This window comes from Gallus gallus, chromosome 3 (genome assembly GCF_016699485.2).
Source record: "Gallus gallus isolate bGalGal1 chromosome 3, bGalGal1.mat.broiler.GRCg7b, whole genome shotgun sequence".
Taxonomy (NCBI): Eukaryota; Metazoa; Chordata; class Aves; order Galliformes; family Phasianidae; genus Gallus; species Gallus gallus.
In genome coordinates, this window is record NC_052534.1 from 82,983,397 (window position 1) to 83,002,079 (window position 18,683).

At 36.4% G+C, this 18,683-nt stretch overlaps 1 protein-coding gene across 9 annotated transcripts in view; it reads right to left on the bottom strand.

Moving 5' to 3' along the window:
• ADGRB3 (adhesion G protein-coupled receptor B3) overlaps positions 1-18,683 on the bottom strand; it is a 451,226-nt gene that overhangs the window by 39,186 nt on the left and 393,357 nt on the right. For all 9 annotated transcript variants that reach the window (XM_015284810.4, XM_040697811.2, XM_015284809.4 and 6 more), the window contains 3 exons: positions 6,132-6,282; positions 5,468-5,537; positions 584-650 (listed from right to left, as the gene is read on the bottom strand). In XM_015284810.4, coding sequence (XP_015140296.1) covers positions 584-650; positions 5,468-5,537; positions 6,132-6,282 — 288 coding nt within the window. The remainder of the gene's footprint in view (positions 1-583; positions 651-5,467; positions 5,538-6,131; positions 6,283-18,683) is intronic.

Consider the following 18,683-nt stretch of genomic DNA (forward strand, 5'->3'; position numbering starts at 1 on the left):
CCACTGACAGTGATATACATCTGGAATAATTAGCATAGATGCAAAATCTACATTGCAGATGTCTACAATTAGACAAAGTGAATCCTACAGCTAAATGCATTTCCAGAGACGTGGAAGATTAGTACACAAATGAGTAACATTTCCCAGTTATGATGATTTTTTCTTTGCCTTGAAAAGCAGTAGCCATGGAGAACTCACTGGCTGGTTCCACTCCTCCTGCTGCTTTTGCTGGCACAGCGTTATACTGCCAAGCAGCACTCTATCAAGACTGTCACTGAACTTCACACAGCAGTGACAATTATGTAGATGCTACTGATAATAACTAAGTGATGCCTGTAACAAGTTTACTGTGCCGCCAATCAGTACATTATTCTTTCACAGCTTACTGTGTAAACATGAAGTTAAAACTGGTTTAACAATGTGATACAATTAAGAGAATCATGCATTCAAAATACAGGAGGTGTTAAGCTGAGCTCAGTAGTTACAGCAAAATTGAATTCTGTGGAATGGCTAAGCCTTTATAATTTAAAGAGCATATTCCACCATTTCCTATGAATATACTGGAAATTATATTAATGTTTACCAAGACAACAGCAGCTGCAGGTCCAACAAAAGCGTAAAGTAGCCCTCCTTCAAGAGACAGCCAACAGCTAGAAAAAACATTAGAGAAGAACTAACACAAATTAAAAATAAGTATAACAGATTGTCAAGAAAGCATTAATAATTGCTACAGCATAAAATTGTTCTGTTTTAGGCTCAATCAACATGTAGAGATATAGACACAGAGAAGATAATTAAATTACTTAGTTGGTATGATGGTGCAGACAGTTGAAAAGTGATTTCCATTATCAATTGCTAATGTTTCAAAAATTTAAATGCAAATTTTACATATGCTGAAATCTATTATGAACATTATATAAAATAAATTTGTAAATCCTTGCCGAATATTCTCTAACCATGTGAACCATGTGTGATGAGTTAAATGAACAGGACTTGCCTATCTATATAACATCTAACCGATGAATACTTAAAACAATGAATGATCAAATACCAATAACATAGAACTTGACTAAAACCACGTTTCTATATATCCTCACTTACGTCATTTAGGAATTGCTATTAAGACTAGGTCATAATGACAACATTCCTGTTAAAGGAAATTCACTACATATGGTTTAACTGCTCTATATTCTCTGGAATATTTTGAAACAATTTAAATGCATATTTTAAAGCATATGAAAACTGTATTTTCTGGTGAGCTATTCATCTTGCAGACTTTATCACACTGCATCAGAGCTTTCACTGAAAACCATCAGATTTCCAAACACACAGTGCTTACAGATTCAAATTCTAAATATTTGATACACCATGATGTAAAGCTTTACATATCTGCAAAAGACCAGGAGCTTCACACACTGAAGTAAATGCAGCTGTGCTATTTTCCCAGTGATTACATATTCAAAGAATTGCATGTTTATTTGAATGCATGATCACACCTACATATAAGAAAACTCAAATATATGCATTCAAACAATTAACTTGGATGTCACATTCAGAAACACTCACATCAGGACCATACATATTTTATTTAATTTCCAGTGCTCTTTTTGTGCTTTTGAAAACAACGTAAAGTAAATGCAAATGCATCGTAATAGTCTGTTACGGCTGGAATTTCAACTGCAAATATGAAACCATTCCCCATTGCAGTGAAGATGTGAAATCTTCCTCAGGAACCCAGCTGCATCAAAGTGCTAAATTCTGGAAAAATAAACTGATATAAATAATTTATATCTCATTCACTATAAAAAAGATAATAAATGCCAAGCTAGTCCGCATTGCCCCACCCCCCAAAAAAGAAAAAAAGTAACGTTTAATTAATTTTTGTAATGTCTAAGAAAAATGCTTTCAAAATGTAATGCAATTTCAATTTCTTTCTTTTTTTTTTTCAAAAACATTAAGTTATTTATTATGAGAGACTGAGAAAATGACCTTCTGAGAAGGCATGTGTTCACAGTGTGTTTCCTTACCAATATTAGTGAAAAGTACTGCCGTACATAACTAAAACCTATAATTTAAGTGTTCAAAATTTTTAGTAAATAGAAACATCAATCCAGGAAAACTGTTGACTTATTTTGACTTATAATTTCAATTACCTGTGCTGAATAAAATGTCAATGGTTTATTTTAATACAGAGGAAAATGTTTTAGCCACAGAAGTCTTTAAGACAAGGAGAGAATTCTTCCTTATACCCTCAGTGAAAAAGACTGTTCATACGATTGACTTCCATTTAGGAACAGGGGTGGAAGAAAATGTAGAGTTTGTATTCTTTTCTTTTACTGTCTGAATTTTCAGCAATTGGGATTTTTCAACAATGTAATGTGATTTTTTACAATGTTCCCAATATCTGCCAAACAACGTCTCTGAAATGCACTTTTCCCAAATTTTCCACAGAAGAATTTTTGAAGACAGACTTTCATATTCTTTCTTATACTATAAGGCAATTGCTGCTGACTCTTTTAGCATTTTTCATTCTTCTCTTTTTCTTTGATCTAATAGCTTTTTTTTTTTCCCCCCAAAGCTTCATAGTTGTTTTTATTGTGTTCTCCTATTCTGTCTTCTTTCTCCCCGCTCTCCACATGCTGAAAGCCATATAAATTGATTAGTATAAGAGCATCTACTAGTGGTTTTATAGGCCCCTGTTACACGGTCATAAAATTCTGCTGAGTGACGAAGCATCTGTAGACTTGCTCCTGTGTCCTGTACATTTTGTGCATTTTGTAGTGTTTGACACTCTCTGGGAGAATGGATCCTTCTTTTAGGATCATATAACTATAGCAGAATTTTAAATTTTGCTGATATAACAAATTCCTGAAAGTTATCTGCAGCACTGATTAGTATATCTCACTGTATGTATACATCAGTGGGTCTCACAGGTTTACTAACTGTAACTTACAGTAGTGGTACTTTCATAGCTCTCATCATCTGAGGAGAGGTTGAGAAAATATTTATTAAATCCCCAGAAATAGTTGGAAAAAATATTCAAGCTTTTACACGAATATCGTCAAACAGCTAAAAGCTTGTTACTGTGTTTTTCTTTTTCAAATTATTCTTGGGGTATTCATTCAGTTTCTGTATTTGTATCACTACAACTGTCCATGTGAAATAAAGTTTTCACATGTGGTTTTGAATGTAGAGTAATGCAACTGTCCAATAATTATGGCTGAATGAAAAAGGGAGAAATCAGATATTGTTATCATGGAGTTGGGTCAAGTATGAACAATTCAAGCCAACCTCTTCAGCCATACCATACTATGAGTCTGGGATCTGCTTCAAAGACCTTTGGGCCTCCCTTCCAGTCAAACTTTCCATGTGTGGGACTGGAATCAACTGCTTTTTTTCACTTAATTTTCTCTATTTGAAAATTTTGTTTTGTTTTGGGTTTGTTTTGTTTTGGTTTTGGTTTCTCAAAAATAGTATCTTAAAAATTAGGAAAACTTTGCAACAGGATGCACTCCTGAGAGTGGCATATGTTTAACTGAATGTAGCCAAATGGGCCAAATATCCACTAGCACAAGCACTTCAAAAACTTACAAAAGTGCTTCTGAAAATAGCACAGGTGCTCTGCTTTCACATGGCCTAACAGTTACAGGCCATAATTCTTCATTGCCTTCTAGAGTGGGACAGCATATCAACTGGTGACATAAGAAATTCCATTCCTTACGTTCTTTTCTTTATACCATTTTATACCATTGTGATGTCAAGTGGTAAGAAAGTGTTTTTGCAAGGGAAACAAGAGCTGCATTATGATTCCATTTGTTCCATATACACCTCCTTCCTCTTGTGCTTTTGTTCTATGGCACTGTGTCAGCTCATTTTGGATAGGAGAGAAGTTGGTATGTGTACAGAGACCTACTCTATTTCACTTTCCAGGTCACTTTTAATGAATGATTCGTTGCTTTGTGTGAATATTTCAGTGTATCTTCTGTTAAAAATGTATTCATCCCAGGGAGGCATCAGGAAGCAACACTAACTGAAGCAAACGGTTATGCGTGAATAATTTCAGTAGAGAAAATGCAATGGGATTGATCCCGTAAGAGGCAGACCTACGTTCCCAATGGGGTCTGTACATTGTAACGTCAAAATTCATAATCCTCACAGCCAAACAGGTACTTCAGTACTGGTCAAGGGACGAAATAATAAAAAAACACAGTAAGATGAGAACTTACAAGCTATAAAAATGCCAGAGTAGCATGTTCCCAATGTAACTCCTGAAATGTACCTAAGATGTTTTTTATCACTAATGATTCCCAGCTGTAAGTGATGTCCTGTAGTTCAGAACATCAGTTAGGTAAGCCATTCCTCACTAACAAAATGCAAGATACATGGTGTCACAATTCAAAACTAAAGAGCTCAGCGGCTAGAGCAGGTAATCAGAAGATCTGGAGCCTTACCCACCTGAAGAAAGGGCTTGAATCCCCCTCTGCTGTGTACCAGAAGGCTGGGACACACAGCAGGGAGGGGGGACCCTGATCTCACTCAGTGATGATGCTAAGGAGAGTAATTAAATATTCACCAAAGCAAGGACTTGACCTAACTCATCCACATCTCTGATGAATGTCCTCATTAGCAGGCTGCAGAGTCATATTTCCTCTCCTGCTGTCCAGACGCATACTTAATTTCTTAGGCAACATAAGGAGAGCTGCAAATGTGAAGATTGAAGTAAAGGTACCCCAATACATAATGTCTCAGTGGTAAGAAGATTCTGTGGATAGGAGCAAGACTCAGACCAAGCTCCTTTGGCAGGAAACAGGGGAAGAGCAGACTAGCTGAGGTGTGATTTTTCCAGGGTGCTAAATATGCACTGTAACCAGGCAGGTGGTTAAATAAAACCTGTATTAATAATGTGTAAATGGAATACACAGATCTTCTTGCTGTCTCTCACATTCAGCTCAGTTCAAGAAAAGCGCTGGATCAGGCACTCCAGAAGATAGGAATGGATGGGAGATATTTGGAGGCTTCTGCAGGGCTTTGGCTCCATGCAGCTCAAGGTCGTGAAAGGCTAGGAAGCAGCTTACATACTTGGTGGGCGAAAACCTGGGTGCCAAAGAAACTCTTGCCAGTACAGTTTTAGATGTTTAGAGTTTGGCAAAGGTTAACCAGGACATTTAAGGCTCTCATTTGTAAATTTCTAGACATCTAAGTGGACCTAATTCTTAGGGTTTCTAAATGGGTTGCTGCTTCAAATGCTCACAGGAAAACCAGGATCCCTGACATTCTGCTAAGTTTAGTGCAAGACTGGCATATGATTTCCTTTTGTGCTTCTGTGGATCACTCAATGACTCTTAGGGCATTTCCAAGTGTGAATGGACACCTGTAGGGAGGGCCTCAAAACCCTGCTATATAGTTTCTGATGGGTATGACAGCCCTGTAAATTAAAAATGTAATTTAACATTTCAGACTGACTTACTAGTGAGCTGTTCCGTATCCTTTTGTCTTGGTAAAGCCTATTGATATTGCAACCACTAAGGCTGGTAAACCTGGAAAAAAAAAAATCACAAAACAGTAAAAATCATTAGAGGGTGATAAAAATACTGCTGTTCTGCCTGGACAAAAAAAAAAAAAAAAAAAAAAAAAAAAAGACAGGGCAAGCTAATGTAAAATGATCAATTTTACATGGAATGAATCATCTGATAAAGCACAAATTTGTTTTTCTCAAGCACTGTCAGGAATGTTTTCTGTATTGCTTCAATGTACCTAAATTACTGGTACCTTTGATACTTTATAGTGATACTGGTACCTTATAGTGAATTAGTAACAGTCTTCATGAAATTCAGTAAATGATTTTTGTTATTTTATTTTTATTTCTTAATATTATACAACTTTGCTGAAAGCTTCTAAAATGATGTTAAAACATATTTATTACAGAATGCCAAAATAAACGCCAGCAAGGCTTGAGGTAAACGATTATACTGAAGCTAAAGTGGAAGGACTGCTAACCTAGTTCTCCATTTAGTAATGCACCATCTACTATCTTTCAAGTTCACTGAGGAAAATGATAATACCCCTGGCATTGTCACTGCATTAAGGGTTTCATTCCAATGACTCTAAGTAAATGAATTTTACAGACTTACCCCATCCAAGGCACAGGAAACGTTTCCTTATGAGCCGTGTCCTAATTTTTCCAGTAACAGCCATATATGACTGCCACGCTTCTGTCAAGACCCAACAGAATGAAGCTAAGAAGAAGAAGTGCAAAAATGCGGTGGTTGTGGTGCAGATGCCCTGCAGGGATCAAAGAGAAGCTCATGCTGAATACTTAGGGACATTCATTTCTCTTTTCATGTCACAGACCTGTCATATTCTATCATCTTGACCTTTATCCTTAAAATCAGCTCTCCCTTTATGGCGTAGTTGCCATAAAGAGAGAAACAAAGAGATGTTGGTTTTGATTAGGCAGAAGAGCTTTGGACTGTTTTCTACAGCACTGAGTGTGCAGAGCAGGAAGGAAGAACATAAAATAAATCATACCAACAGATTTTTCACTACATCTTTAGTTTGACCAGGGATTTCCAAAATGCCATAGTGGTGAAATAACAAAGATACTGGTTCTAAAATCTCATAGAGCCAAATAAAGTAAACATGGGGATACAAATGCTCCTAATTGCAGTTGCATTTTCTTTACCTCCACACAGAAGGATATAAACTCTAAATCTGAATTTTTGGCTCTAGATTAAGTTTATCTGTTTCTACACATAAATCTGATAGGGCGAACAAATGGTTGGACTGGATGATCCTGTGGGTCTTTTCCAACCTTAGCGATTCTATGAAATCTTTTTAGTCAGGTTTAAGTATCATAACCTTACCAATTACTTTGGATATTGTTTTTTATGGGTGTCAGACATTTGTCATCTGAAAAGTATTTTGAGTGCATGCAGTCAGCTCTCCTTTGTCACTGTAGTCCTTAATTAAACCTGACGTTGTCACTTATATAAATGAGCTTGCCTCTTTCTTGAAATAAATTATGATCTACCCTTCACTGTGTTGCTTGAGATGCCAGTTGCAGGCTATAAAATAAGTGTGCATTGTACCACTGCATCAAACCCACACCAGAAGTATTGAGAATAAAGTGCATTTATCCTCACAACTTAAAGTGTCAAATTCACATCAATTGAACAATTTCACACCCAATATTAATGATGCAAGATCACAATTCAGAAGAGTGGATGTGATTTTTATTTCTTTATGTAACATACACAACTGATAGCTGTCTTAAACGATTATAAGAAAAGACTGGCCAACGTTTTTACTAAAATCCCAGTGCAGAAAAAATATTGAGTCAAGGCTGGTAGCTATGAAAGTTTGGAAAAGTTAATATGTACATATCACCAGACTTGCATTTTAGTTCATTTTATATTCTTAATTAGTTTCAGATTGTGTTGCTTTGAAATTTCTACTGTTAATTTTCCCAGATTCTTATCTTCTTGCCTCAAATACATAGTTCACCTGATATCAACCTCAAAAGTTTCAAAATGTGATGCACTTAAAGACTTAATCATTTCATTTCCTGCTATGATTTTACAGATATGACAAACACCTTGCCTCATAATCCTGGGTCAAATTATTTAAGTTGGGGGAAGGGGAGTAGGCAGTGTTTCTAAATTATTGTCTGCAACATAATTATTGTTTATGTTTAAAGAGTGAAATGTAGACTGGGAGAAAACAACAACAGCAACAACAACAAAAACCAGCAGATCCTGAAAATGCATTAATCATTTAATCTTAGATTTTGCCTTTATTTTTCACATTCAGATGTCCCCAGTGTATTTGAATTCATAAAATCTATCCTGTTAAAGCCTGACTGATAACAGCATTTTCTGTATACGATAAATATTTATTTAAGATGAAGGCTATGCAGCAAAATGCACAGTAAACATTATAGAAAATATAGAAATATTCTTTCTTTTACTCATTGACTCCTATGTTTTGACTTCCTACAGTGCAACCTCAACTTGCCTTCTCATCAGTGTTTTTGTTAAAACTGTCATGTGCTGTTGGAACTACAATTTGACAAAAAATGACTTTTCAGGAACAGCGTAGAATCTTTTAGGAAGAAGCTGCAGAGTTAAGACACTTTAAAAAAATGCAAATATGCTATTTGTCTTTTAAATATGTAAATATGAACAAATCCTGAACTGTTCTAGCGAAATCAGTGTTAACACTTATGGATGACTGAGTATAGATTGCAAGTTTTAGCTCATTTTTTATCCACTGTACTGAAAGAAAGACAGATGATGGTAATCTGATATAAATGTGGACATGGCTTTGGAAGAAAGAAGCGTGATGAAAATGTTAATTATCATGTTGATCACAAAATGAGAAGACAGAAGCAAGTTTTATTAGGAGCAATCTGTGTTCTAGCTGGAATATACGACTGCTGATTATAGCTAACTCTTCTGAATGGCAGATGGGGTTCTAATGAACACTGATGGTAAGTCATGTAGCAGCATATTTGCATCACGTAGTATCAGAAAGATGTAAAACAGCCTCAGAACATCACCTAACTACCACTGCTGGATCATGCTGACAAAATCATGTGAAGGCACTGCTTGAAGTGAATTCAGCATCCCTCCATCCTCAGCAAGAAAACCAGCTCTGGCAGCTGGTACACACCCAGGTATAGCCATGGGCTCAGCATGTTTGACCAATATCCCCCTGGAATCCTGGCTTTTAAGTAATACTGTATTCTTCCTCTTTGATAAATAAAAAAAGCAAACCACAATGTGCTACATCTGGGAAAATACTGTATCTGGGATGTGTATTCCCAAACAGAAAAAAATAATTCATTTTCACCAGGCCGTCATTAGATTGGGTATTATCTCTAGCAAGGCAGCCACAATTTTACAAGTACCTCATTCTTATTTCTCTTTCTCATTCTCATCAGGCGCTGGACTACTCCCAGGCTCCTCCCTCTCCTCTTCTGTTTTGGCAAAGGATCATCAGCTGCCCCCCACCCAGCTGCACCTGCAGCCCATAATTTACAAAGCCACAGCATGTCAACCAAGAGATATTTGTACACATCTTCCCCAATTCTTTATTTGCTTTTAATTCTAGTATATTAAAACTCACCAATTTAATTACCTGTGCTGAGCGCCTTTCAACTTGAAACAAAATTAATTTTAACAGCATAATTTATTCTCACTTTCTTCAGCTTCTGAAATGAAGTTGGCTGTTACACTAACCTCTTCTTCCTCCCATAGCTGCTCTCAGCTCCCCAGGTTTAATTCTAAGTAGGAGAAAGGAGCTTTTCTGTTCTCAGAAAGCACAATTTCATGAGCTTTAATTGAGCCTCAAGTGTTTAGCTAGCTTGAATATCTAAGTAAGACAAATCATCTCTTCTCCATAAACAGTGTACTATTAAAAGCAAAACTCACATCAGGCTTCAAATTGTTTCCTTCTTTCATTCTTGCAAGGGAGACACTCAATTGAAAAGTGTAAAAAACAATGGAAATTCCTATCTCCAATCTAGAGTTTAATATTTGTAATGTAATAATGATAAGTAAGACTGAGAACAATTATCTATTTCCTGGACCTACAGAAACAGACCATGAGTACATCCTGAAAATCAGCATTTGTCATGATTTCTGGAACCTCTGATTTTTTTTAATAAAAGAGCAAATCTTCCACACAAAGACAAAGAGGTTTACCTAAGGATGCCTGATTTTTCTTCTTGCCCTGAAACCGGTTCTGTTTTCTACAGCAAACTAGTTGCCTGTCTCTACATTCTGATAAATGTTGTGAGAATCAAAACAAATGGAAAATAAATGCAAAAAATGCAATCTATATTGGTGATAACAAAGTGAGTAGGGCTAAAATCCACTCAGCTAGAATTTGTTGTGAAAGAGATATAGGAATTAGTATAAAATCATGGAAATACTTAAGTTTCATGGAGATTAAAAATTTAGCTCTGAAGAGATAAATTAGATAGGTGCTAATTTTATTCTTATGAAGTCTGAGGATGGACTGAATGCACAAACAGGAAACATTTCAAGAGCACAGCAAAGAAACAATGAAACAAAGAATAATGAAAACAAAGACAATGCAAAGACCACTGTGAAGAAGAGAAACATCTTCTTGCTAAAGTTCGCATTCAGTTATTGGCTTTTTGTGACCCTCAATTCCTTAAACAGGCATAGAACAATTTATCTTTTCCATGTTCATGCTATCTGCATGAACATGTTCTCCATGTTCATGCAAACTACTACTTATAATTCTCTATTTATTTGCTTTCTTTTACTGACTTTTTTTAACTGACTTGAACAACAGAATACGTTTGTCTCAAGAATGAAGAACACTGTCACACTACAGGAATAGCACATACTGCTCAGAAAATAGTAAATTCTAGATTAAATACTAATTTCTAGAGTAAAGTACCACAAAGAACTAGATGAGCTTTCAGAAACTGTGAGACAAACAAGCAGGGGCTTGCATTGCAAGACTGTTTTAGGAAGAGGGAATGCACTTCGACAGTAAATAATGGCAAGTATGGCTGTCTCTTCATTTTCATATTCAAAATTGTTAATTTCCTAAATGCTTGAGAAATCATAGCTGCAGACTTTCAGGTTTCCCTTCCAGAATTATTAATAATACTGGCACCACAAAACTTTGAGGCTATTAGTAAAAAAAATTCCATGTTATTTTCTTTTTCTGTACTAGCGTACTTCTAGTATCTCTTGTTCAAGCAAGGAAAACAGGAAATCTGAAACCCATATTGGAAATATCACTCTAATATAAAGATTTTGTTCTAAAATCATTGAATCATCTAAATTGGAAAAGACCTTCAAGATCATCAAGTCCAACCATCAACCAGGCCTAGTGAGTCCCATCCCCAAGCTATGTGCCTTGGTGTCACATCCACACACTGAATACCTCTAGGGATGAGGACTGCATCACTTCCCTGGGCAGCCCATTCCAATGTTTGAATACCTTATCTGTGAAATAATGTTACTCATACTTTTAACTCAACAGTTGCAAAGCTACTTTAATTAACTTGTACACAAACTTTTTGATATTCCAAAAACCTCCTCCATTGTCCTCAAAAGCCAATGGGTTCAAGTGGTTTAACTTCACTATGTTATGTTCTGATATCTTTACATGATAACTTAAAATAATTAGCATTAGACTTCATGAACATTTATGTGAGAGATTTGCACAGCTAATAAATGTGTTGTGAGATTCTATACATGGTGCAAGATAATGTGAACGGTAACCTTTACTTGGAATTTTGGAGCAATTCGATTTTTTAGTACAACAGCTGCAGTTTTTGAATATTTATGCATTCGCCTCCATACAAGTCATATGGGATAATTGAGGACAACCAGTTTTTCTTCTACTCAACCATTTTTGTTTTTTCACAAGAAATAAGATGACTTTCTAGGTTCTGAGATAAGTAGCTTAAAAATGACCCAGTTTCTGTAATTCCTTTACTTTTTCACTTTTTATTTTTATTTTTATTTTTTACTTATTTATGGCTACAGTCTCACAAACTACATCTTTATCAACAGCATCAAAAAATGCCACAGGTAGATGCATTCAGTATTGAGTTTTTGTTACTTTTTTTTTTTTTTTTTTTTTTTTTTTTTTATGAATTATCACAAAGGTTGTCTGTTTAGCTGTTTTGGTTTAAGGTTTGTTTTTCTGTCACATCTGATCTTTGCTCTGGATGGAGATCAGTGACGAATGGTGCCCCTCAGGGGTCAGTGCTGGGGCGAATACTCTAATGTCTTCATCAATGACATTGACAGTGGGGTCAAGTGCACCCTCAGCAAGCTTGCTGATGACACCAAGCTGTGAGGCGAGGTTGACACACCAGAGGGACAGGATGCCATCCACCTAGACCAGGCCCAGGTCAACCTAATGAGGTTCAACAAATCCAAATGCAAGATCTTGCACATGGGTTAAGGCAACTCTCACAACAGATACAAGCTGTGGGATGAAAGGATTGAGAGCATCCCTGCCAAAAAAGACCTGGGGGTACTGCTGTATGGCAAGTTGGACATGAGCCAACAATGTGCCTTTGCAGCCCAGAAAGCCCACTGCATCCTAAGTTGCATCAAAACTGTGGCCAGCACGTCGAAGGAGGGGATACTGCCCCTCTGCTCTGTGCTGATGAGGCTTCACCTGGAGGTGAAGCTTACTTCAATGCTTACTTCAAAAGTATTTTTGAAATTTACCCCTCTACGAGGAAAGCAATGACAATCTTTATTTGCAGTTGATGACAAAGGAGATCAGCCAGAATGTTTCTAATTTTTTCACCAAGTACAGACTCCAGCAACACAGGTGCTGTTTGTACCTGATTTACAAATAGTATGCAGTCACCCCTATCCCTCATATCAGTAACTTCTGCATTTTAATTTTATACCATGTAGCAGTACTTTGGCATCCCTCTGTTACATATATAGAAAGAACTGCTGTATTTTTTGTTTTGTTCTGTTTTTGTTTTTAACCCAAATTCCTATGCTGGCCGTTATTCTTTTCCAGACCTTAAAATGCACATAGTACAAAATCATTCCATTAACCAGACGTGAGGGGATATTCTACTATTTTTGGCATAGAAGAGTGTTTGCAAAAGTTCATTTTTGCACCTGAAAACCTCCCTTGCACTGTCTTATGTCAAAACCTGTCTACTCTAGCAAAAATAACAGCATCCTTTATGTGCTGGAATGTGAGCCTGTGATCCATACCAATTAATTGTTAGTGTATTCCTTGGCAGAGTTTTGACATGAACCAAAAGGCGCTCTCTCAGGCCAAGCTGAACCACAGATTGAAGGAGAGCCTGGGCCAGGATCTCTGCCCTCCAGTCAACCTGCAGGCGGCTCACCTCCTGCCTTGGAGGGCTGAGTTGTGTGCCTGCAAGCTGTCTTGTGCCAGTTTGCCTCAGGGCTATAAAAACATTTGTGGCCAATTATAGTTACTGGCTTGGACACAGGCAAGAAGTGCAGTTGGATAATTCATAACATGCTAAGCTATTGCTACCATATGAGACAATAAAATCCATTCTGTATTGTTTACAACATTCTCTAGAGATTGTCACTGCAGTATGCAGGTTTATAATATGTTAGCTCAGAATTGCTTTCTTCATGGCATGCTTACTATAAATTGAAAGCCAGTTGGAAGAGAGTTCTCATACACTCACACTCATTTTAATCATCCTCCCAGTTTGGATTGTTATTGCTAGGTTATATGCAAGCAAATGAACTCAGCACAAGCAATATCACAGAACAGGTTAGAGAGGCAATTTCATTTTTTGACTGTAAGGCCTGGTAAGCCTGGTAAGGGACTCTCTTCCCTTTTTGCCTTGGTGCTGTGAACATGCATATTTTTCTGTACTGTCAGAGAGGGAATGAATAAATAGGACACTCTAATTGTTTATTATGACTCCCCTTAATTAACTTATTTTAGGCATTACACCAGAAGAATAAGGGATGGTAAATATATGAATAGAGGATTATAGTCTCATTCTGTATCTTGAGTATTTTAAATGCTCATAAAAGTACTGGATGAATAATTTTTCTAGTAAGTGAATATGGTTGATTTCAGTTTTTTCCTGACTACTTAAACTCCAGTTCCTCTCACGGTTTTCTAATAATGATGTTTCAGTCTTAGAGAACACCTTTCCCTAGTTCCATTTTTCACCCCTTGTTTGTAATCTCCTTCTGATAACTCAAACTTTTAGAGTGTAAAGCTATCACGCTTAGTTCAATAATCAAAACACTGTCACATTTTGTAGAAACAACTTCTTCGTTACACAACTACTGAGGAATGAAATCTAAAAAATTAAGTGGAAGGCCATGCTATCCAGAAAAATAACTTGGTAAAAACAGCACTGTGAGGTTCTGCATTTACCTCGTCTGAAAGATTTCTTATTTTAAAGTGGATTTCTCATTTTAAAAAGCATAGATTTGTGGGTAAAGCATAGATTATTTTTTTGAATTAATGGGCAAATAAAATCAACCTCACCTTTGAAGAACAGATGGAGTTCTTATGTTCTTGCATGTAACAGAGGGTAATAGTATTATAGGATTAGAATTGAAGGTGTAGTTTGAATGTAAGGGACTGGATTGATATGGATGAAAGTGTAATTTGGCCTGAAAACTCTCTACAACTGGCTGTGACTCATAAGAAAACAGGGAATGCACACTAGCAGAATGGTTGTAGTGCTCTGTCAGAAACAATTCTACTTACTTGGAATATATGCAAATTAAGGTGGAGATTATAGAAAAATAATAAATAGGCATCACTGATGTTATTAACTCTTCTTTGCAGAACAGCAATTTTTCAGAAGCTGTTTTTAGACTCTAAAAATTTCAAACAGTTTAAAATATGGAAGGTGTAGCGTGCTCTCATAAATGAAGACAATTGTCCTTGGCAGGTTTAAAGAGATAAAACAGACAATTGTGTTAACACTGAAGCAAAAGCTCTTTGGAATATTTAGATGCATTAGCATAAGAATGGCTATACATGTTTGGAGAAGAATGGAAGATACAAGAGCCAACAGTCAATTAGAGTGATGAGTAATTCATGCCAGAGCATTCCAAAGGTCTTCCTAAGTCTAATTTATTTAAAAGTTCACTGTGGGCACTGTGTGAGTAGCCAGGGGCAACGAGCCAGGATTGATAATGAAGGGGTGGCTGAGCTAAGCATAAGGGTTACTCATGAGTCAGCAACGACTGCAGCTAAAGAAAAGAGTAGTTTATAGTTCAGTTGAGAGGGAGGTCCCCATGCAGTTCGGAGAAAAAGACAATAACGTGTCTGGGCACTGACAAAGGTAAGGAATCAAAGGTGCTTTGTTGAAGAGATTGTGTAACATGAGTTAACAATAGGAACTGATAGATTTGAGACAAAAGAGTCTGGTATTTGAGACTTCAGTTTCCTATTGGAGGATCCAAGAGCACTCAGTGCCAACTGATGTCCTGGTGGAAAAATTACTAGGCAAAGCCCCAGATAGGTAGACAGAGAATAGCGATTTGTGTTGCTCCTCAATGATAAATTATTAAAAACCTTGTCAATGAATTATTCTTATAGAAAAATATGATCGGCACTTGAGTATCTCTACTTTCAGCTTAAATTAGATCATGTTTGTTCAATTTTCAATTTTGATCTAATTTGCTATCAATTAAAGTGCTATAATTTTAGGGAGTTTCCACAGCAATCAAAATGATAACAAGAAAGAGAAGTTCAGCAACAATGCCTGCAGTTGACTTTCACTTAGTCTGACTATGATAATTATAACCCTGCCATACGAAAACAGTCCATCATCTTCCTGTCTGGGAAACTGATGTCAGCAAATATTCCTTCTCTCCATTGCTGTAAGTGTTCCATCTAATTCCACTGTTAATTCAAGCTATTGAAGCAACAGCAGCTTTGCAATGCTATTACAGTATTACATGACCTACCCTCACTCTTTTTATGTTTATTTTTTAATCACAGCTGAATATATAGATACTTAAAGTATTTATTTAAGAAGAATGACAACAGAAAGATGATTTTGCCTGTTTGGGCATTCCTAGTTTCAAGCATGCATATTTCTATCTTTGTCTGGCCTTCAGTTTTGGTCATTGCATACCATGGCTACTGAGATGTTGGGTAATTAGATAATTGATTGTAGTTGAAAAAAAAGCAACAGTATCCACAATCAAAGAAACAAGGAGGTTGCGACCATGTGTTCCATGAAAGACTGCCTAAGAAGAGGAATAAGAACAATACGTTAAAAAGTCAGTTTCTTCACTTCATAGGTTCCATTCATAGCTTCCACGGTAAGGTAAAATGTCATTTTTTATTATTTTTTTAATAAATAAAATGGGAAGCCACTTACGCCGCCTGTATTTTTGTACTGTCTTCCAGCAAGGAGAAAATTCTGTCAGGTATTACATTCACTCAGCTCTATTTACCTGCTATGCTCAACCAGATGGATAAAAAGACTGTGATATCAATGAAATGAACAAAGAAAAAGATGAAGTAACGTGGAATCTTTCACAATGATTTCTTCAGTGTGATTGTAAAATTTGCAAGTTGTAATTAGTAAAGGGACACTGTAAAAACCTGTGTATTTTAAAGGAGCAAAGAATGAAATGAGAGACAAGAGGAAACAGGAAGAATAGAAACAGGAATAGCTCCCCTATCATAATATTTCAAGCCAAATTTCTGAATTAAAGAGACCAGCAACCTTTTTATTGGCCTTGGCTTTCTTGTCTATGTTCATATCTACTCCTTTGACCTTAGCTCAACTCACAGGGAGTCTCTTGATGGATAGAAAGGGGTTTCCAAATGAAGAAGGAAATATTTTTTGGAAGAACATTGGACAGCAGGCACAGAGACTTCAGCAAGATAAACTACAGAAAGAATTATTGCCTAACAACATGACAGCTTTCTGCAGGTGGGCTTCAGATAATGTTTTCCAAGGGATTTGATGGGCTCCCCCTTAAGATAGCTACAGCAGAAAAAGAGTGAGTGTCTCGGAGCTGGCTGTTCCAGGGAGACAAACCAGAAAGGCTCCACGATCAGCTTAAAGAAGGTCATATAATGTTCTGAGGTCTGGATGTATAAGCAGCATCAAGGGGAAGCACACTGCATACAAAGCCTCCACTATGGAAACTCATTTAAAATGTACAGCATATATATATATATTTCATACCAAATAAGCTGATCTGAGATTCCGGTAATTATTTGGGTTATTTAATCTTCAGTTCCGCTTATAACAGAAGAGTGTCCATTTGCACATAGAAATGAAAGAGATACACTTCATAAGAAGGTAGGTAATTTGTATTCCTTAATGAAGTGTATGAGGTTATTGTGTGAATGAACATTTATCTTATCAAAGAGAAGATGAACTTAAATAAAACTACATCTTTATTGCCTCAAGGTTAGTGTTTTGAATTATATCTGTTCTGGGTATGATTTAGACCACAACCTCCTTGAAAGAGGAGCACCCAGTGCTCTCTCAGTGTTGGTACAGAGCAGCACTCCAGGACACCTGATAGACATGATTGCTAACCATGTAACCATTCAGGGGTGTTGCCTTGACAGAAATTTAATCCTAATAATGTCTTTCCCCAAAGAGATCTGATATAGCTTTGGATAAGTACAGCAGTGAAAACCTGGTAAGAAAAGACCAAACACATTTCTTGAAGGCTTGTTTTATATATGACTCAAAGGGCAAACAGAAACCCTCAGTTTACAAAGCTGCTAATTTATCTTCACCCTACATATCAGAAGAAGGTCTATTTACCAAAACCTATTAATGCTTAATAAATTACTCATGTGTTTCAGACTGCCTCTTGTCATTGATTTTAGCTCTAGTAAGCTTTGAGTGTCCTGCTATTTCCTGGTTTGTTCCTTCATTAATATTACCTTCTCAATCCATGCTAGGCACAGTTTCTAAAGATAAATTGTTTTCAACTCTTGAAGGTGGTAATGCTGTGACAGCTTTATGGTAAGTGCTCGTTACTAATTAGTTTAGAACTACAGTTGAATCAACTTCAGTCAGATAAGGCAGATGTTTTGTGGGCCTTTATTTCTTTTCCCTCTTCTCCTTTTCTTCCTTTTCCTCTACCTATTTTTAGCCATTAAACAAAGTTAATATGAATATTTGTGATTACATATATTGTACATTAAGTTGGTTAACCGTAAGATAGTTTCCTTTCTCTGTGTGGCACAGAAGCACTGGTTGACTAGGGCTCATAGACCTTTTTTTAAAAATTCTCTGGTAAGAACACTAATTTTAATTACTCAATTGATCTCAATAAACTATCATCATATATGTTTCAAAACTTCCATTTTCTTATTCTAAATTAAAAAACATCTAATAACATATTTTCTCAGTCAAAGGTTCTACAGAGGTTATAATATTTATAAGAGAATTGCTGGCTCAAAAATATGTACATTCTGAATAAGCTGAAATGCTGACAGTTTGATTTGTGTCACATAACTGTGTTTTTCTTGAAAAAACAGACAACAGGTTGCAGCAGATCATCTGCAGTTTGGGGTCTGAGCATTGGCTACAAGTGGATCAGTCTTATTTGTGGACTTTTTTAAAGAAATTACTCCTAGTTATTGGGAAAGGTTGTATGAAGACAAACAGCTCTGATCAGGATAGACAGTGTGATTTACAGTAACTAAAATTGCAAGTCATAGACCTAGGATGCTCACTATATTACTTTATGTCTTCGAAACATTACAAAATTGCAACGTGGGACTCAATGCTATAGAATTTGAAGGTAGCCAAAGGAATACATGAGTTTAAAATCAGTTAGAGAGTAGGCTGACTGCTGGGTGCTTTGGATGCAGTACTGGTTTCAAAAAGCTTTAAAATGCTGACTGCAAAAAGTTAGGGAGGCATATCAGAGAAAGGATCACTCATTCCCTACTCTTCCATGCTTCCTCACGTCTGCTTAATGTAGACAGCAGAGCAAATAAGACAGATCACTGAGCTGATCCAGTACTGCTGTTCTTGTGATCTAAAGCTGGCAGGTAGCAAAATTACATCAGATAATTTTAAAAACCAGGTCAAATCATGAGGGATAAGAGTTCTGTCTGTGTAAAGAAAATCCCTTTCATCTATGTAGTCATGAAGAACAGACACTCCTCTCTTGCTCTATTTAAACAAACGTCCAATATCATTGGTACTT